Source organism: Myripristis murdjan, chromosome 12, assembly GCF_902150065.1.
Source record: "Myripristis murdjan chromosome 12, fMyrMur1.1, whole genome shotgun sequence".
Lineage (NCBI taxonomy): Eukaryota > Metazoa > Chordata > Actinopteri > Holocentriformes > Holocentridae > Myripristis > Myripristis murdjan.
In genome coordinates this window covers 16,617,310-16,638,976 of record NC_043991.1, presented here as the reverse complement: position 1 = coordinate 16,638,976, position 21,667 = coordinate 16,617,310, and the positions used below count along the sequence as shown (strand labels likewise).

General features: G+C 39.6%; 2 protein-coding genes across 4 annotated transcripts in view; one reads left to right on the top strand and one right to left on the bottom strand.

Moving 5' to 3' along the window:
• The first annotated feature begins 303 nt into the window (after positions 1-303).
• hic2 (hypermethylated in cancer 2) lies at positions 304-19,917 on the top strand. Of its 2 annotated transcripts, none has more exons than XM_030064887.1 (4): positions 304-333; positions 1,048-1,342; positions 8,111-8,360; positions 8,497-12,392. In XM_030064887.1, exons 3-4 carry the CDS (start codon positions 8,142-8,144, stop codon positions 9,970-9,972), a joined length of 1,695 nt encoding a protein of 564 aa, XP_029920747.1. In that variant the 5' UTR covers positions 304-333; positions 1,048-1,342; positions 8,111-8,141; the 3' UTR covers positions 9,973-12,392. The 2 variants fall into 2 exon arrangements, 1 of the variants encoding a protein (XP_029920747.1); XR_003929057.1 differs by lacking the exon at positions 304-333 and adding an exon at positions 19,905-19,917 and having other exon boundaries at positions 936-1,342; positions 8,497-10,026.
• pi4kaa (phosphatidylinositol 4-kinase, catalytic, alpha a) overlaps positions 15,079-21,667 on the bottom strand; it is a 35,360-nt gene continuing 28,771 nt past the window's right edge. For both annotated transcript variants that reach the window (XM_030064885.1, XM_030064886.1), the window contains exons 51-54: positions 18,651-18,810; positions 18,384-18,473; positions 17,249-17,332; positions 15,079-17,094 (exon numbers count right to left, since the gene is read on the bottom strand). In XM_030064885.1, coding sequence (XP_029920745.1) covers positions 17,043-17,094; positions 17,249-17,332; positions 18,384-18,473; positions 18,651-18,810 — 386 coding nt within the window. In that variant the 3' untranslated portion in view covers positions 15,079-17,042. The remainder of the gene's footprint in view (positions 17,095-17,248; positions 17,333-18,383; positions 18,474-18,650; positions 18,811-21,667) is intronic.

The following is a 21,667-nucleotide window of genomic DNA, read 5'->3' as shown; positions in this document are numbered from 1 at the left end:
ATTTTATTCAATGATTTTTATATTACCATTATTTATTTTTCAATTTAATTTAATTTATTTTCTTTAATTTTCTTTAATGATTCTATATATTATCTTTATTTATTTATGTATTCTACATTTCCACCTCTTGTCTTCATGTCTCTTTTCTCTAGTATGTTTTCTCTAGTATCAATAACTTTGGAAGCTTTTGGGCACATAGACACGTTATATGGCAATGGTGCATCTGAGCCACAAGGAGGCGCTGTGACACAGGGTAAAGCCATCCTGTTTGATGGACTTGCAGCAGAGCTAACATTTTAAGTTTGAAAGACTTCAGGCACGGGACAGCCTTAAGTAAGTTTTACACAAGACAACCGAGATCAAAACTTGGATGAAAATTCATCAGCCAGCTAGAAAAGTTTTGTCTAAATCTAATGTTCAATTTGTTGCAGATTTGTTATTGGAGGATGTCTAATTTTGTAGTGTTTCCACAACATCCAACAAATTTTGATGATGAAATTAAAAACAGCTGAATTTCTTTTTCCTATTTAGGATGTATTAATGCTGTCTATCTCTCTCTCTCTCTCTCTCTCTCTCTCTGTGTGTGTGTGTGTGTGTGTGTGTGTGTGTGTGTGTGTGTGTGTGTATTGTTCAAGCAAACTAATTTCTGCAGCCTATCAACTGTTTGCTTAATTTTCAAGTTTTTCTGACTCAGTTTTATTTAATGTAGTTTTTACTGTTATACTCCAATAAAAGCCCCTCCGGTGCAGGTCTGGTCGAGTCTGACGTCAGAGTTATAACACACAGTGGTGACTGTGGAACAGCAAGCATCCTGTCTGAATCTGGTAACTGTGGTGTGACTCACTAAAGCACATAGATTTTTTTTTTTTTTTTTTTTTTACTTTTCCGACTCAGTTGTGATTTCTCAGCACTGCTGCAGGAAACACGAATAACGTACAGCCTCATCTAGGGACACTAGTGCATACGATTAGGCAAAGACTCAAACCAGTAAGCTGCTGATAATGCATGATGTTATGGCTTACAATGTGATGGTTTTTCTTTCTTTAGTGGAAGAGTTTTGGGGGTGTTTGGTTGGGTTTCCCCGGTGTACAGAGCTTGTCAGCGGGCCTGTCCTCAGGATGGTGCGGGGTTTCAGCAGCTGGATCTGAGAGAGGCTGGGCTCACATCTGTGGATACTCTGTCTCTTGTCCGGCTATGAGTCCGCTGTCTGGGCTCCCCTCACCCTGACCAGACTCACACTGCAGCGGCTGCTTATCACTCACCTCCTCTGACACCTGCCGGCCCGCCACTCACAGAAAACCCTTCCCGAGGCTGGCTTCACTGACGGGATCGGATCGCCAAGGTATGCAACCTTATATTCACACCTTGATTGTTTTTAAAACAATATTTAAGTAGTAGTAGTTTATGATGCGTCTCTGGCTCTGCCTCAGAAAACTTCATCGGGTCCCTCTGCGGAGCATCTTCTGCAGAGGTATGAACTTCACATTTTCAGCATCTCACTGTCGGCTTTATGCGTTTTAGCGAGAAATTGCAGCGCTAAGAAGTTTTTATTTTATTTTATTTTATTTTAAAAGCTTCACATTAACCTGAGGTTGTTTTTTTTTTTAAAGATAGCCCACCCAGCCTACTGAAAACAAATTATCTCAAGGTGTACAAAAGTGAATATTTGATGGTAAAACTGACGCTGAAATGACTGGTGATGTCCTGATGTCCTAATATAGACTAAGTTTCATTAAGGCAGGCTTAGTTGTTCAGAATTTGACCAGGAAATGGTTTTGGCGGTGAATTGTGGTGAAACGGCAGTATTAGTTTCAGCATCATCATCTCCACAACCAGCACATTCAGGTGGCATGTTATTTTCCGCCTTGACCTCAAAATGTAAGTTGTGAAGGAAACACTTTGCTGCACGGAGCCACAGAGCATCCTGCTGAAAACTGGACACATGCAGCAGCATGGATTTCCAGCACAAGCTCCTGTCAAGGGAAAAAGATACAGTTGTAACTTTTTGTATAACTTATTTAAGTCAGGCTATGCTTTGAGAAAGCAGAAATTTAGAAAGGGCAAATGAACACCAAAACTGAAAGCCTGCCACCAGCTGGTACATGAAATAAGAAATGCATTTATTAATTGTTTAGAGGAACACTGAAGTTAGTGTCTGTTCCACATTATTTCAACTTGATGATGGTGTCGCAGCACACACAGGGGATGAAGGGGACATGTCCCTCTCACTTCTGAGACCTGTCCGCTCTGTCTCTTACCTTAACCCTCACCTGTCCCTATTTCTTTTAAAAAAAAAGAAAAGAAAAAAAGTGGTGAAAATCAGCTAAACATTGCTGGGAATAAAATAAAACAAAATTCTAAATAAAATAATTAATAAATAAATACAAGAAAACTATTTATATTTGTTATAAAATTACCACAAAATTACCCCCAAAACGTGTTGAGGAAAAAAAGGAAAAAAAAAAGACAAAAAAAAAAATTCCCCTTAAATAAATAAATTAAAAAAAAGTGAAATAAAGTGATTATTGCAAACAGGGTCAATTAAAACCAAAACTGTACTAAACCTTATTTTATGTTTAAATGAATAAATAAATAAAGTGTTAATGCTGGACATGCCACCCCCCTTCATTCTGAAATACTGGCACCTTACATCTGTTTATCCTGCTGACGGTCCTCCGGGTCAGGGGTTAAGGATGGAGGCTGCTGTTAAAGTGCCCTGGTGCTCAGTAATGTGGCTTTATCTTTCCATTTATTTGTTTGTTTGCTCAGTTTCTGTTCTCAGACTGATTGGCAGAAGGATGACAAGGCAATTACAGGTTGAAAAAAGTGACATGTTTCTTACTGATTGGCTCAGAGGGCGATATATTCATAGGAGACATCTGTATTGCTGTTCCACTTTGCAGGTGAAGGATCATCTCTTTGTACCTAAAAATGAAAATACCCATGCTGGGTGTTTGTCAACTTGTCTGGAAAACAGATACAGCTTTGTGTCGCAACAGTCAAGAAGGTGTGCAGTTGTGCTTTTTCCTCCTCTTGTTAATTACATGTCACTCTCTGAAAAGCACTTAATAAGTATTTTTTTTTGTAGAAAAATACTTATTAAAGTGCTGCAGGTGTAGACGAGTGAGGTGCCCCACACTGCCTGACTGACCTGAATTCGCCTCTTCATGACCGCAGAAACGGTTCTGTTATTTTTACCCTGCTGCACTGAAAATGTCCTGAGCACACACACACACACACACACACACACACAGAGAGAGAGAGAGAGAGAGAGAGAGAGAGAGAGAGAGAGAGAGAGAGAGAGAGAGAGGGTTTACTGGATATGGGGGATGGGAATGACATGTCCCCCTCAGTACAAATTATTGTCCACATGTTGGTCCATCCCATTCTCGCGAACACAATATCTCAGAAACACCTTGAGGGAATTTCTTCAAATTTGGCACAAATATCCACTCTGACTCAGGGATGGACTGATGAGATTTCGGTGTTCAAAGGTCAAAGGGCTTTCCTGGCCATTATTCAACACTATAACTCAGGAACAGAGGGGGAAACTGAGACGATATTGCACATTTGGTCAGATACCGAAGTGGTGACACTAATCCTGGGTGTCCACCTCGAATCTGTGGTGACTGTCCAGATCTTTTAGAATTTGATGTTTGTTTGCAGCGACATCCATATGTGAAACATCGTCTGCTGTCATGGCTACAGTGCTGTCTTTTATCAGAATCAGCTTTATTGGCCAAGTAATATGAACACATACAAGTTTACATCCATGTCCTGACAGACGTGGATGTAAACTGCAGGGTTGTAAACTGGTTGGAAGAAGCACCTTTCATTTCTTTCATTACTTCTATATTTATTTATTTTCATTTTTGGTCATTTTGTGGCAATTTCATTAGTATTTTTCTTGCTATTCATTTTCTTTTTTCAATTTATTTTATTTTATTTTATTTTATTTTATTTTTTGTTCTGGTTTCAAGGGCCTGTACATGCCATCCTCCTAAGCTTTGAAATGATGGCTATAGCCCTGCACACACACACACGCACACACACACACACACACACACACACAGGATATAAAAAGCAGGCGATGGGTCACAGTAGGTCTGTATATCTGTGATCCTCCTGAGCACGGATCCTCATGTTCTAATGAGACTTTATAACAAACAGAGGATTAAAGGTGACGAGAGGAAGGATCAAGGCCGCATGACACGGGACGGGATTCTGCCCCGTTACAGAGGCTCAGTGTGTGTTTTTACTGCAGTTTTATGGATGACTCTCTTAGTTACATTAGTTATTTTTTGTTTGTTTGTTTGTTTATTAGGAAACAGGCAGCATGTAGATGGTTTATTGCTTGAAAGAACATTAAATCATCCTTTCTCAGTTGTGTGGATTACTTTGAGGCTGTGTGATGTCTGGCTAAGTGTGTGTCCTCGCTTCTTGCAGTGGGGATCATTTTCTTGTACTAACAGGGAGCATCTTTGTGAATGTCATTTGCTTCCTGAGGTGCAACTAGTAACATTTAAAGATGAAGTGTAGTTTAGCGGTGCTCTCTAAGTATGAATATAGGGATCATTTTGGCTAACTTGCCATTTAATTAATCAGATTGACCCTTGCAGGACTTTTCCAAGAGTTAAACTGTCCGTCTGCTTAGAGGGTCAGATGGCAGACAGGATCAAGTAGGGATGAAATAATCCTCTTAATCAGATTTGCTTTTCAAAGAGGGGCTGAATGAGTGTGCTACCACACAGGTTTTGTTATTCCCAGAGTCAATAACAAAAATAACAAACCTGGGAGTGATATGGGAGTAACAACTCTCAGAACAGGGCTTTAATTTAAGAAAAATAAAATACATAATTAAGCTGCAAAAGTGAGATTCTGCTATTGTTTTAACTTGGAGTTTGGAAATGACAAAAGGCTGATGGTTATAGATCCAACAAAAATTTGTACTCTGTGATGGTGTGATTTAAAATGTAGCTGAGTATAATACCTAAGCAAAAATGTACTGAATGGAAAATGATTGATTACTGACTCAAAATACTCAAAAGTGTACTAAAAAGCTACTCAGTTACAGTAAGATGAGTAAATGTAATTAGGTCACTGTGGTGTAATATCACTTAACTTTCCTCACAGTTTAAGGCGTCCATCACAGCCTGTTGGGCATTAGCTGAATGCATTTTTTTCCCACTCAGTGAAGGAATCTGTTTTATTTGTCATGACATTTGTCGGTGCTCTTGCTGCAGACACACACACACACACGTTGTAAAACTGAGGGAACATGGTTGTTAACAGAGAATTCACCTCAGAGCAAACTTCTGGAGACTTTTCTTTGCACTCTTGGGCGTCTAGTTAGACATTTTTGAGCCTGAAGACATTTGATTGAACAGCAACAGTCAAGCAAAGAGCTGCGTGTTAAATTATGCAGTGTGACCGGATCGCTGCCTGGGTCAGGCACCCCGAGGTCGGGTGGCTGGAAACCCAATAAGTGTGCACCTCTCAGATAGGTAGACGGCCTGTGTATTTTTAGAAGGAGCGGCTCTGGTGAGATAGGGCTATTCTGTATCTGTGCATGGCAAAACAGATGTTGCTCCGACTTATCAGCAGAAATATTCTAACTTTGTGCCAGCCAATACCAGTGTCCCCGCGAGATACCATTCAGCACCTATCTGTGGCAAAACAGATGCTGCTCAGACACTGAAGCGGTACTCTGAACCCAAACCTTTCATTGCTAGGTCCCACATGTTGAGGTGCTGTTTGCCCAGGACCTATCACATATTTTCAACAGTTAAATAAATAAAAAAAATTCAGTGCACTTATATCCATCATTAGGGTGAAATAAGGTGATCCTGCAATATTTGAGTTAATTTGCAAAATCAGTTATCTCCAATTGTACTCATTTCTATAAACTATGGTTGTTTGTTTGTTTGTTTGTTTGTATTCCTTTTTTTACATATCACTCAGAAATCATTTGTGGAGGCTAATGCATAGGTAATATTGGCTTTTGCAACAACAATTTGGATTTTGGATTCAGAAAGAATGAGAAACCTTACAGACAGGCAGTCAGTTGTTTTTTTTTTTCCAGGAATGGCACTGAATTGTTTTTGCAGATAAATTAATAAAATGTGTTATTATTTGTTGGACATTACATAAAATCACATTTAAATCAACTGAAAAGCATCAGTATATATATATATATATATATATATATATATATATATATATTTACCCTTAAACCTAAAAAATGGTGGATGTAGTCATTCTGCCATTTATCATTATGAGCCTGCTTTGCATAAATGACACATTTCTATCCCTGATTATTGAGAAAAGAATGCATTTGATGCAGCTTTCCCATGACCCACGTGTCTCCACGCTGGGACCCTCCAGTGGGCCAGGACCCACAGTTTGACAATCGTTGCTTTGTACAATGCGTGTACCAAAAAGGACATGAGATGTTGGTCAGGTTATATCAAAACCGTTTATCACAGATGTCTTGAATACCTGAAGAGACTGATCTGCTCAGAAGTTAAATAACTGAATAAAGTCAGTTTTTGCCACCATATGTGCTCATCATGTCTGTACTATTCCTCATCTTTCTTTGGTTCTGTATTTTCCCAGCTGAATAATGTTTCTGCTGCTTTGTGTTAATGCATAACACTGCACTTTCAAAAAAAAAAAAAAAAAAAAAAAAAGACTACTAGAGAGCTGATTTCTCACACTGAGGATGGAGACAGGAAACATCTGCAGCTGAACCTGAAATCTCTGCAAGGATGCAAAGTGACTTTTTACTGTGTGTGTGGAAACCAGTCATGATTTTAACCATTTAATGCGTTCTATTTTAGTTGATCAATGGCAAACAGTCAATACTGGGGGTGCAGATAGTGCAGCAGAGCTTGGCTCAGGCCGAATGGGGCTGGGAGCAGTGATAATGGCAGGATAGCTATCAGGGTTGTTTCACTCCGTTTCACCAGAATCTAACTGTGCTGCAGCAGATAGAGCGGGCCAGGGCGGGGCACTCTGTCTATTTTTACCCACTCTATCTCCCTGATATTGCCCCTGGGTATCTGTTGAAGTATTTAAAGTAGCCCAGGGTCAGTTGGCATCTTGGATTTCAGTTCAAATCATGTTCCCCAAGATTGGTGCAAGTCACCCTGAATGTAATTGTTTTTTATGTATGTGTGATGTGTTGGGGCAAATTTCGTTTTCTAAATACTGGATAAAAATGCAAAAATGTGTGTAAAATTTTGCATGTAAAAATGCAAAATTACCTAAAGAGTCATCAGACTTGACCCAGCAGTGTTTGAGAAACTGATTGTGAAGTTTAGAGCCCTGTTGGCTGGTCGTGCCGCTGTGGTGGTACAGCCAGGTTTATATTCAACCATCATTCCCCCAAGTTTCAAACAAAATCGGCAGCAGAGGCTGAGAAATTATGCGACAGACATAGAGCATCCAATCCATAGTGCTTTCTTTGATCTTCAACTGTGTAGCCAAGAAACTAGAAACAAGTCTGGGTCAATGTAAATAACATAAACAGTTGCGTTTAGCGAGCATTTGCTGAAGACTATCCTTTATGGTGACTCAAGCAGCTTAGACAGTTTGGGCCAGAGGTAGTTTATAAAAGGCGATATCCCACCTTCAAGAATGTGTGAGGCCACCTCCACGGGGTGATGTAGAGAGTTGCAACTTGGCTAAACAGGGTGAAATGAACAGCAGTCCATGGGACTTTTCTATAAAATCAGCTCTCTAAATTATAGTTGTTTTTTTTACTGTGCACTATTGAAAATGATTAGACACTGGTTCAGAACATACACGGTTCTATGAGCTTTGATGAATGAAATCTGTAATGATTTAGGGAAATATATAGTCTCAATGCTAATAAAAATCCTCTGAAAGTATCCTAATTTTACAACCGATGGCCAAAAGACAGTACTGCACTTTTTTCTGTCTCACTGCAGTAAATCGTGGTTCAGCCTTCTCTCTCTATAGGCTTTGGTTTGGACTTTTAAAACTTGTAGTTACATAAAAATCTGCACTTCAATCAAGTCTTTGAATTGGTTGTGCAATATTTGAAATGAGAATATAAGGCTTTTTTGTCTGTCCATCCCCTCCACAGTCTCGCAGGTTTCTAAACCAAAGTCTTTGTAATGGAGCAGCCAAATTATGCCAAGCAGCTTCTGATGCAGCTGAACCAGCAGCGATGCAAAGGATACCTGTGTGATGTGATCATCATGGTGGACAACGCTCTCTTCCGGGCCCACAAGAACATCCTGGCAGCCAGCAGCAGCTACTTTAAATCCCTGGTGCTCCATGATAACCTCATCAACTTGGACACAGACATGGTGAAGCCCTCTGCGTTCAGACAGGTGAGCGTGTCCAGGAGGTGTTTCACAAGAATGATGATTTGTAATTATCTTGAAACATTTTTAGTGAGCTATTTTAATAATAGCAATGACATGGCTGTTCTCTGTTCCCTCCCCTCCTGCCGCCTCTTTCCTCTAGGTATTAGACTTCATCTACACAGGCCAGCTGCCTCACTCCTATCATGTTAATGATCAGGATGTGTCTGCCCTCCTCACAGCTGCATCCTACCTCCAGCTGTCAGACCTAGCAGCTCTCTGTCGCAGGACACTCAAATCCTCCAGCTCAAATAAGACACCGTCCTCCACCGCGACTTCTCTAACACTTTATGGGCATTTGTTCTACCCCCGTCGCCCCTCCTGCGCTCCCCTCAGACTCAGCGACAATCACCACTCCAAGGACGTAGCCAGGAGTCATAAGCAGATACAGAATGGGCACCAAAGGGAGGATCTCTCTGAGGAGGAGCTGTATTTTGCACAGTATCTGTCTCTTAACCCATCTCCAGTGGTTAAAATCAATAACAGTACTGAAATGGGGCTCGACCTCAGCCTGCAGCTGACTACAAAGAGTCCAACAGGCAGTACAGCCACAGAGGAAATTAGTCCCAGCAGCCTACAGCAGGGCTCGCCACAGTCTGGCACCCACTCCACCAGCAACAGCACCTCGTCTGACGATATACCGTCCAACTCCACCTCAGCTGTCTGTAATCAAAGACCCAAGCAAGGGGATGTGCAGCAGCACCCAAAGGTGGCCACAGATTCCCAGCAAAGCACAGGTCGCAAGAGGCCCAGAAGCAGCAGCGAGAGCTCTTTGGAAACCATGGACAAAGTGCAAGGTAAGAGTCAGGGAGTGGCAAGTGGAGAGCTGGACCATGGAGAGGAGAGGGTGCCATCGGAGCTGGAGGACCAAGAGGAGATTAGAGAGGCAGAGTTAACATTAGAGAATGACCTGGAGAACAGTGAGAAAAGCATCCAGAGTGAGAACGAGGAGGAGCCAACGAATGGAAACAAGAACGCCAGCTACATCTATCAGCCGCAGCCTGGGTTTGAACCAGCTTTAGACGACTACCTGTACGTATGCATCCCTTGTAAGAGAGCCTTCCCGACCTCAGAGGAGCTTAACACGCATGTAGAATCACACACCGCAGAGGAGCTCAACATCAAAGTTAGGGATGTGGAGGAAAGAGGTTCCATCAAGGATGAAGATCAAGACCAAGAGAATCCATCCAAGGAATCACACTCCATGAAGGGAGAAACAACATCAGACCAAATGCTGCCTTGCCACGTCTGTTCCATCTGCAACAAGGGCTACATGGACGTGGCTCTGCTGAGGCAGCATGAGAAGAGCCACTGGCTGACCAGGCCGTTCCCCTGCAACATCTGTGGGCGGCTGTTCACCCAGAGAGGCACCATGACGCGGCACATGCGCGGCCACCTCGGTCTCAAGCCTTTTGCGTGCGAGGAGTGCGGCATGCGCTTCACGCGGCACTACCGTCTGACAGAGCACATGCGGGTTCACACAGGAGAGAAACCATACGGATGTCAGCTGTGCGGGAGGAAGTTCACGCAGCAACGCAACCTCATCAGCCATTTCAGAATGCACACGTTGCCTTCATGACCACACACCTGGGTGATCTGCTATTGTCTCATTTTCAGACTTAGCTTTATCTCAGTTGTTTAGTGGGCAGGCATCTAGAGACACACATATCTAAGCAGCATATGCGTATCTAAATACATAAATTCCTCTGACATAAATAAACCATACCTCATCCATACAGACACAATGCATCCTATGTTGTGGACCTTACACGGATATGCAATGTAGTGTATATATAATGAATTATGAGCCAATGTAGTACCAACAGACATTTCTTAAGGTAAACAACATATATTTAGGTATATATTTATGTCTTTGACCCAGTGTGTACAAACACGCACATCCTTTCTTAGGTAAAGCCAAAGTATTTTTATCAGAAGATCTTTTCACAAAGATTAAATTAACGTCTCTTTCTGACTGCCGTGCCATAACAAATTTAAAGACCCTGTGTGATTATCTAATGTGTGGAGCAATGACTGACTACATATCAGGGTCTGCACGCTTATGTGCCAGTCTAATTCCAAAACTTTTCAATGAGATTTCCACAACCACATATCAAATTTCCACTATTTCATCTCTGTAGTGTAATGAGAAATGTTTACAACATGAAGGTTGAATCGCGAGACAAATTTTAAAAAAAAATGTCTCACAGCAACCGCCACGTCTCAGGAACAATATAAGTGATGATTTTGACAAAGTAAAAATAAATAACCTTAATTGCTCTTTATGAAGAATTTCCTCAACATTTCCACATCTTTAGGGATATTTTGCCACTTTCCAAAGGCCTGGAAAGCACATTTTCAAATTCCATAAGTTTTCCAGGATTTCCATGACCATAGAAACTCTGATATATGGATGTAAATAAATGTCCAAACATGCAGTCATGTCATCAGTGGAGAATTAAAGCAGTGGGTAGTAGTGCAGACTAACCTTTTGGGTGTACTGTTTGCCACCAAACTTTTCCTCAGGGTTTTTGGACGAAGATAAGATAACACTGTGACAGTTTCTCCTAGTTTCTCGGTACACACTGTATGTATCCCAAATGAACAAACTGCATGCACAAAGTTATTATGGTGAATCTTCAAATGTCAAGGTAAAAACAAACAACCATTCTCAGCATTGTAACCAAAGTGCTATGGAACAGATGTATAGGCGTTACAGTAAGAATTCACAGAATACACTCAGGTCACTCACACAGACGACCGCTGAATGTATTGATGTTTCTTTTTTTTTTTTAACACAGGTTAAAGATTCATTATCATGGACTCTGGAGTGTTTTTATGCCTGTTAATGTCCGATAATGGACACATGATGCTGAAGGCTGTCATTCATTTATCCATCCATCCATAACTCCAAAACTCTCATTCCATTGCATTTGTAAAATATATTGAAAGATCATTCTGTCTCAGTGATTTCATGTATATATATTTTTTTCAAGTTTGAAAGTGTAAAATGCATTTCAAGATATTGGTTACCCCTGCTCACATAGTTTATATCATATCTTGTATACTGAGTGAGATTTTTTGTGGCTATCTTGCCTCTTGAAAACCTCACTTTGACCTGTTGTTCCCACATAATGTCATTCGACATGCATTGCAGATACAGTCCACATAAGCATGCTTGTTGTTTTTCATGTTAAAGTGGAATCAGATGATGGATTTGCTTCAGTTTTCAAGCACAACCGAAGCAAATTCATCAAGCTGGAAGCTTCAGTTTCAGTTTTTGAGAAAAGATGCAAGCAGATCAAAATACAGGTTTTGCACTAGCGTTACTATAACTTCACCGATAAACAAAGTAATATTTCAGTTCACTTGTCAAAATGCCAGCATTGATCCATCAAAAGTAAAATACTAGAATGCTTCATAATTCCTGTTTAAGAGCAAAGAGAATCTAACTTGTTTAAAAGTGAAACACCAGTGCCAGCAGTTTGAATGCATTTTAACATTCACATGTCTATTGAGTGTCCATGTGCATGTTGTCATCATCATCATCATCATCATCCTCATCAATCTATTATTTAATTTTGGTGAAAACATTGAGGAAAAGACCCTCTGCCGCTGCCTAGATTTAATTGGCCTTTATTTGCGAGTGTCAAAATGTGGGCCTGCTTTGAGACAAACAGTGGTTTGAAAACAACAAATGTTCCTTAAATTTTAGCAGCAGGTTTTGCTGTGTCAGCCAAATATTTCTCAAATATGAATGAAAAGAATCAATGCTTATATTATGCTTATACATATATTTTTTTTTCTTTTTGGTATGATTTGTACAGTGGCCCAAACATGTTGAATGCAAGTAGTTTGAAAGCCTAATGACCATTGTGCCATACCATAATCATGTGGTTTGTTTTTTGCTATGTGTATACACTGCTATAGCCCATTAAGAATATAGTTTCTAAGCTTTTCATTAAAAAAAAAAAAAAAAAAAAAAAGAGAGCCATGGCAGCCAAGTAATCATCACAATGTATGATACAGCTTATATTTGAAACTTTTCATTAAAAATGATTACAGAATTTATCGTTGACTGGTGTGTTTAGATGTGAGTCTAACTTCAGGAAATTCAGCTTATAAAGCTCACTAGTAGAATGTAGATGCCAAGCTGATTAGAATAGTTTTGACACTGGAGGCATGACATTTTTTTTTCCTAGGATGGCTAAGGTATGAACTATTTGATTTAGAATCATTCCTTACAGCCTTTCCCTAATGTTAGCCAACTTCAGCCTAACCCTAACTTAACCAATAAAGAAAATGACCACGAAAAATGTTTTTTAAATGACTTCATCATCCTAGGAAGATAAATTTGGCGTGAGGCAGGACTGTATAGATATCTGTCCAGCAGAGGAGCGAGGGCAGAGAGGGGCTGCAGCAGAGGCACATGGGAGGGGACAGATTGAAATCCCGGGGGCCCCGGCCTCAGTCCAGTTTGATGTGCAGAAGAGGAGACACGGGGGTTTCGCCTGCCAGCTGCAGGGGTGTCCTTTGTGCACATCAAAGTTGCATTCCCACAGCCGTCTTGCTCTTTGTGCTCACTCGCATAATCATCAAAATGCTCTCACTTAGCCGCCTGTCTCACATTGTTGGCAGAAAGAGGGCCCACATAACAAAGTAGCTGCATATTATCATTTAATTACTTTATAACAATTCACTGATTAACTCATATTCTGCACAAAAGTTCATTTTAGGTCCTGGAGTGTCCTTGTATAGTAATTATTTTTCTCTACAGCACTGTCTAGAGATATGAGCCGAGTGTCGGCACCAAAACACACACAAAAAACACACAGTTCCACTTTTTTCCACATACAAAAAGCAAATAAACAACCAAAAAAAGGAAAAGGAATGATAATCTTTTGTATCATGGTCTTCACTGATTTATTGAGCAAAGTCGACTTTAAGTTGATTCTTGTCAGTTGTAGCTGGGGAGAGTTTACAGACATATAACACACACACACACACACACACACATGTCAACCACACTCCTGTCTTTCTCCCACTAAGTCAAGGAGCAGCGCTTCTTGTTGATTTTTCCAGCTTGTCTCAACATCAGCCAGCCATCATCCAACAACATGTGACGACCCCCTCGGGTGCAGAGTGCTGCTGACAGAGAGCTGGAGTCCATCACAACAGGGCTGCGTTTCCATGTCGCTCCTGTGCTGCTCCGTCTCCATTCATCCCTTTGTCTCGTCAGGCTCAGATGACATTCGCAGAGGACGAGAGGGGCCACATGTGGCACAAGAAAACTGTAATTAATGCAGTTAGCTGAATGCAGTTAGTGAATCTGCATTATTCATAACACGGCTGATGTTTACGCCGTGAGCGGATTCGTTTGGAAAGCTGTTTTTCTCGATTCAAACACAATGTTGTCTGCTGGGTTTGTTTGTCATGGTTATGCTGATAAGAGCAACAAAAGGGACAAAAGGATGGAGAGGGAACTATAGAGCTACCGCTGATGTCTGCTCCTCTGCTCCCTGCCATGTTTTCAGAAAAATGCTCCTTAAAAATGACCAGAAAATACAAATGGGTCATTTAATTTCCGAGGCTGTCACTGCATCACACAAAGCTGATTGCCTTGTGTTTAAATACCTGTTTGTGGACCAGGCAACAACAATGAATACATTTCTCTTTTTTATTATAATTAAGAAAGCAAGCAAGGAAGATAAAGCCACATTAAGTGTAAGTTAAATATTTTGGGGATATTATCAGTATTTTTTTTTTTTTTTAAGATTCAAAAACACCATATATTGTTTTGTCTTTTCATGAACTACTAAGATAAAAATCTGTCCGTAGTAATATTAATATACCAAAGCCCCTTGGAAAATAAAAAAGCTTAACATTTTTGATATATTAGAGCAAAGCAATTCATGTACCATGCTTCCACTGTCTTTAAAAACAACCAAAGAAACCTTAAATATAAGTTCAGAAATTATAAATAATTTCATTTTAAACTGAAAATGTATGGGAAAAAATATCTGGTTTTGTACTGCTATTCTTTACAAAGACAGTGGAAGTAGCTATATACTGTAAGTGGTATTTAACTGCAAAGTTATAGGAATATATGTAAGAATGTATGTATATATATGTAATATATGTAAGAATAAGAATATATGTTTTAAACAGTTAAACTTAAGTTAAAGTTAAAGAAACTTTTTAAATAGGTTACAAGAATAAGCAGTGAAGCTGTTCAAACTGTTGACTGCTCATAATATTGTTATAGGATCAATGCACTCTTTTCATATAATGCACTTTTTTAAAAAACAAAATTCTAATACTTTTTTTTTTTACACTTCTTTTCTTTTTCTATTTATCATTTCACTTATGCTTACAAATATTTATCTCTAGAAGATGAGCAACTGCAGCTGACCCAGTTTCCCCTTGGGGATCAATAAAATATTTTTGAATCTGATTCTGATCGATTGAGTGCATATAACTGATGAGATGAGCTTGTTTGGCTGTGCTGTTCCTGAAAGACCTCATCTGAGACTAATTTAGTATCTTTATACCAGAACATGATGGCCATTATCTAAAAAATAAGTAGGGGAGCAGCATGGAAATGACAAGCAAGATGAAGAGGACAACGGCTCATGCCATCACAACATCGTTGGTAACGGGCAGATAAATGTGCAAACGGGAGCGGTGAAGGGTCTGGACTTTGTGCTTTTTATTTTTCATTGTTTTTCAGTTGTACAGCACCTGTGAAAAGTGCGTGCCTTTAAGTGTTTTTCCTCAATAATATGACAACTGTCTGCCACAAAACCACATTTTGTCTGTATCTAAGATTTAATGTCTCCACACAGGATCACAGAGTGACACACACACACATGCTCTCCGCATGAACCACATGAGACAAACAGGTTATATTCCCACAAACTTACCACATACAAACAGAAAGAAACACGCACACACACACACACACACACACGCACACACTCATGCACACACAGAGATTATGTACAGATCAAATGACAAGAAAGAAATGTGCAACTGTACATTTGTTTCTATCTTGATTTTCAAACATAACGTGGTAGACATTAGGAACGATTAAAATACTTAAAAAGCAGTAAACCAATAAAATCAACTACAATAAAATGGCTTTCTCAAGGGATGTCAGCCATAATCACAGCAAAAACAACTCTTTAAAGTATGTCTTATATATGCCATTAAAACATAATGCTTTTCTGAAGACGTAAAACATGTTTCACCCCTAAATTATATTATGTCGTACATGGATACACAAACTGATAGCTGCAACATAGAATGATTCTCACATAAGACTCTGGAGGAGGAGGAAGTTACAGCAAAGGATCATCTGTTTAACACATGAATACCATTAGACAAAGTATATTGCATAAGGTTGGGTTTTTTTTCTCAAGTATAACTACAGCTCTGTTTGTATCGAGGGTAAGAGAAATGGCTTTTTGGGTAGAACGGTTGACAGCATCAAAAACAGCAACAGCACAAAATAAAACCCAAACCATGGAGGTTCAAGTGCAGCTTGAGGTTCAGACACAACTAAAATACTCTGAGCACAAAGAGGAATGTTTCAAATCGGGGGTTGCACTGCGATTAAAGGGTATGCAGACATGTAATAACACTTGAATCCTCACACATCCTGTTGTGACCGGCCAAAAAAACATACCTACTGTATTCGCAGGTTGTGATATAAGGTGGTGTGGCCTGCCTGGGCTTTGAGGCTAGCCATCAGTCAAACTTGTACGTTTGAAATTTTTAGCCGATCTTCTCACAGTAAATATGTTTTTCACACGCGATGTGACTTGCTATCAATTCCAAGTCAATCACGGTACAGTAAGTTTGATATCCATGTTTCTAAATACTATGATGTAACTGTGTTTGATTTTATAAATACCTTTATATTGCTGAAGAGTTAAATGTTCAGTGCTTTGTCAGTGGGATTTTGATTAAACAAACACTGTTCCTGATTAATTCTGAATTAAATTCAGTTTGAAGTTGACTGAATTGCAGATTGTTTTAATCTCTGATTTCTGTTTAAAGCTCTTGATCATAGGCATGTGAGCAAATCAAATACTGCGATCTATAAAGTGCATCAAAGTGGGTAACAGCATAGTATAATGAATGATCTTGGAATAATAATGACGCCTGCTTTAACTAAATACAAACACTATAAATATGGCTCTGTTTATGGCCAAGATCCTTAAGTGTGACACTTTGGGTTTTACTGTGTCACATGTTACAGTATAAACCACGAAATACTTAAAGGATCATCTGAATACTTCTGTTGGTGAAAGTCAGGTGTTCTTCACCCTGAAGACAAAGAACCACTTAACTATCACACAAAATGAAAACAGTATGTTTCGTTGATATTTGGATTGCACAATACAAAATTCTTATGATCTATTTTGACTAAATCTGGAAGATGAGGATGAAAGTGCCACATCATGATTTCTCACAGTGGCTTTTTTGGAGCATGCCAGTATAGAAACTGGATGGGGGGTAACAGCCTCAGTTCATAAATGTAAAATGCATCCACCACCTTAGCCAAGTCAAAGCCTACTTTCCAAAATGCATCCACGTCTTCCACCGTGAGGAGATCTTCTGTAGGCGAGGCAGGACATGATGTGATCAGTAAGGGATTTGGTTCTGGTAATACTGAAGCATATCATATGTTTTGCTCCTGTGGAAAACAAGATAAAGAACCATTAGTGAAGGAGATTTACCCCAAGATATTAAAATAAAATACACAAAAGAACTATCTGCAACAATCTGACAGGCAAGATTACCAAATACTTTAAACATTCAAAGAAAGTAAAAGCGAGTCTCTATCTTACCTGCTACTGAGGAAACAACTTTGGATGATTTTGATGATGTAAGCCGCTGCTTCCTTCTCACTCATCTGAGGGTTAAAACGCCCTCTGAAAAACAAGACATCAGTGCTAAATGCAACAGTTTTTGTCAAAATATCGTTTTACTATTAATGTTCTTCCACTCACTGTCCTTTCCTTCTCATGCACCCATAGTATTAGTGAGCAATGTAAACATTTAAAGCTGAAACGAGTACAGAGGTGAAATGGGATAAAGAACCAGAAAAAAATGAGAAACACCTGAGGAAATAGCCAAAACAAGCTTCTAAAAATGTGATTATTATGGCTATATGGCGGGCTGCATGTGTCTCAGGGTCATGTCAAGGCTGCAGGTGTTAGCTTAACTGAGCGCACTTTCTGAACTTTCACATCACGCTGACAAAGAGCGGACAAAGAAACTCAGATCCTCAGCTGAGAAATGACAGTCTGAGAGCAGCACCATGAGTGTTTCACATCTGGCCCGCTGTGCTCATACACACTGTTTGCATCATAATCCTGTGATTAATCCCGCAGATCAAATATTTTTTTTTAAAATGTGACTTATCCTTTGAGTCATGAATGTAACAGTATTAAAATACATTTCTGTCAACTATGGTGATTTCATATCGCTTTCTCCACCACCACCATCACAGCAAAATGTCAAGTTTACACACAAGACACCAAAAAATATAATAATTGGTTTGCCATATTTTTGTTTTCCTGCAAACATGTGAAAGCATTACTTGCATTGCATTTTACTTGAGTTGAAAATGACAGATGATCTTAATGCTGGGGAAAAAGTCTATATCTATCTGTCTATCTATCTATCTAGCTCTATCTATTAAAGTTTAGGAGGGAACGTTCATGGGAGGTTCATGTAAAAACAAATTTTGTTGACGTCATGTTCATGTTTTGCACATGATGATCAAAAGGCAAAGTTAATCTCACTGTCATTCCTGACCCCTGTCAGTGTGTTCACCTCCTTATTACTCTTTTAATGAGGTCAGTTGCAACACCAGCAAATTCAGTCAAGGTTTTTTCACTTCAAAAATCACTGGATTTCTACAACAACACTGCAGCCATAATCTGCGATTACCAACAGACATATTAGTACTGCACTCACTTGAGGAGTTTAATGGTTTGTCCTCTGAAGCAGGGCAGTCCAGTGTCCAGCATGAGAGTTACTAAAGACACCACTGCATCCATGTAGGGACTGTAAGAGAAAAGAGTGCAATCAAAGTCCCACAGAGACACAGAAAACATTAATCAGCAATATAAAATTCTATCTCTCTAGTGGACCTTGGCCCTCCTCTTTAACTAAACCTTCAAACCCACAATCCCCTTACTATCCACATCAACAAAACTCATAACAATGCACATTGTTTCTTACCGTACAGCCAGATATCCTCTGACACACATCTCCATGAACCATTTGAAGGGCGTAGCCTCCATCTTGCCACCCATGATCATCACCATCTCATCTGTCAGCTTGATGTCTGGCTCCCAGCCCAGGTTTCCACCAGGTGAACTCTCAAACATGAAGCCAAAGTCTAGACAATACCGTGCACAAATACACACAAACACAAATGACTACCATTCTGTATAGCCACAGTTGCATGATTACCAAAGCTTTTTAGGAAAAATTAAATGTTGTTCTTTAAATCTGTGTCTACGCCAACTGATGATGTTTCTGGTACAACAGTGATCAGCTTTTCTAATATATTTACAGGATATCTCTTCAGTATGTTATTCAACCTATTAATACACAAATAATGCCCAGTAGAATCTACTGAAACACAGCCAAAATAAAGCTAAAAAAGACTTAAAAGAAATACCATTGCCTCAAGATTATCTGATCCAGCCCATGTTTTGCCCATTTCCTACAATATACCCACATTTTACGTCAACAAACCATTCCACAAATCACGCAGTGGTACTTAATAATGCTCTGCTTCTGAACTTCAGAACTGATAATTGGCTGTGCAAATCAAACGTGTCCCCGGGGACCATTTTCCGGCAGAGATCATTTCACTCCACCCAATTTCAAGTAATCAAAACACAACAGTGCTGCCGCTTTTTAGTCCAGCAATTTTAGGCCAAAATTGGGGTCAACCTAGGACAAACTGCAAGAGAAGCTCAAACTCAACTGATTTTGTATCCTCAGTATGTCCTGAGTGAGGGGAAAAAAAGTCCCAAGGAATCCCATTGGTGGAAAGTTTTGAAAATCACCTAGATATGACCACATAATACCAAAAAACGCCATTTTTAACACACAGGTGAAAGGGGTTCAAAAGTTTACTTTCAGGTATCACTATAAAAATTCACAAGTTGATTACACACACAAAGACAAGAAAAAAAGTCAATTACAAGTTCTTTGAATTATTCTGTTTACACATGCATATCACACATTATCTGACAACGACATCACATTTTACAATATATATAATATTATATTGGTGTTAACAGAGTTTTAGTGTGTAACATGAGGTGAGGCGGCGCTGTGTTGTGGAATTCTCCAAAACATTATGACTCGTTTTAAGACACAGCATTTTATTCTCAATCACAACTGAAATACTATAAAAATAAAATATAGCATTACATTAAGATTACATAAGAGCTGATAGTTGATTTTCGAAAAAAAGAGGCAAAGACACACAACCCTGTCTACATCAATGGAGCTGAGGTGGAGAAAGTGAGCAGTTCCTGGGAATCAACATAACAGAGAACCTGTCATGGACTTCACATATCTCTGCCCTGGTTAAAAAAGCTCAGAAACGGCTGTATTTCTTAAGGAAACTTAAGAAAGCAAAATTCCCACACCAAGTTCTTGTCAACTTCTACAAAGGAGCGATTGAAAGCATCCTGACTGGAAACATCACAAACTGGCATGGGATGTGTACGGCCCAGGACAGGAAGACTCTGCAACGAGTGATTAAAACTGCCCAAAACATCATTGGCACCCATCTACCAAGCATCAGTGATATCGGGGAGGTGAGGTGCCTGCGCAGAGCCAAAAGGATCCTAAAAGACAACACCCACCCCAGCCACAGCCTGTTCACCCTGCTGCCATCAGGCAAAAGATACAGAAGTATCCGCTGCCGTACCACCAGACTACAGAGCAGCTTCTTCCCACAGGCTGTGAGACTACTAAATGCACCATCTGAACTCCTCCATGTTTAATAATTTCATTTTCTATACAATCAATTAATCAATCAAGAGGGAACCACACTTTAATTTCATTATTCAACCTGTTGTAAGGTAAGGTAAGGTAAGGTAAGCTTTATTTATCCCGCATAGGGGAAACTGTTTTTACCACCAGCAGAGACAGAAAAACAAAAAAAAACATGACATGACATGATACACAACAAAAACAATAGGACAATGGAAACCAATGAGACGATCTAGAAGTAGGACATGAATTGCAAAGAGAGGACATGATAAGATAACACAGAAGCGTGCAAGAATTAAAAAAAAAAAAAAGAAAAAAAAAGAATAAATACTGAATAAATACCAAAGAAAGCTATGCAGCAATGCCAAATCTGAACCTAACAATGTTTGTTAAAATACCTGACAGCCGCAGGAACGAAAGACTTCCTAAAACGTTCAGTGGAGCACCGAGGCATCACAACACGCTCACTAAAAGAGCTTCCGAGACCCATAAAAACATTGTGCAAAGGATGGTTTTCGTAGCACAGAATCAGTTTTAATTTAGACCTGGTTCTCTTTTCAACAATAGCCTCGAAAGACTCTGGGACGAGGCCGATAACTGATCCAGCCCTCTTGATCATCTTATTGATCCTATGTTTATCATCAACTGATATGCTGCCCCCCCAGCATAGTACAGCAAAGAAAAGGATGCTAGTCAGGATACTCTGATAAAAGATGTCCAAGAGCCTTGTGCTAACATTGACAGACCTGAGTTTCCTAAGAAAGAAGAGCCTGGACTGAGTCTTCTTCAGTGAGGCTTGGGTATTCTCTTTCCAGTTTAATTTATTGTCCAAGTACACACCAAGGTACTTATAGGACTCGACAATTTCAATCTGTTTGCCTTTAATCAACAGTGGGAGGGGCTCCACCTTGCTCTTTCTGAAGTCAATAATGAGTTCTTTTGTATAATGACAAATAAACTTCCTTATAAAATTAAATTAAGTTTAATTAAAAATTAAACTTCCAAATAAACTTGTACATTAGACTTTCTAAGTTTGAGTGTTTGGAATGTGCTGATTGGAATGTGGAGTCACTGAAAGCGTTTTGAGATTGTGACTTGAGATTGTGATGTCATGAAGAACATGACATCATCAGAGGATAGAGCCACAAAATTAGCAGACGGGCTGCAGAATGCCTCACACCAACCTGCTCTGAGCTGCGTGCAGTACGGTTGAACAATTAGCTGAGCTACCTGCTGTA

Excerpts from the sequence above, each read along its gene's own strand:
- hic2 (XM_030064887.1), top strand. The coding sequence starts at position 8,142 with ATGGAGCAGCCAAATTATGCCAAGCAGCTTCTGATGCAGCTGAACCAG. Across the intron at positions 8,361-8,496 it reads AGCCCTCTGCGTTCAGACAG|GTATTAGACTTCATCTACAC; the intron begins GTGAGCGTGTCC and ends TCTTTCCTCTAG.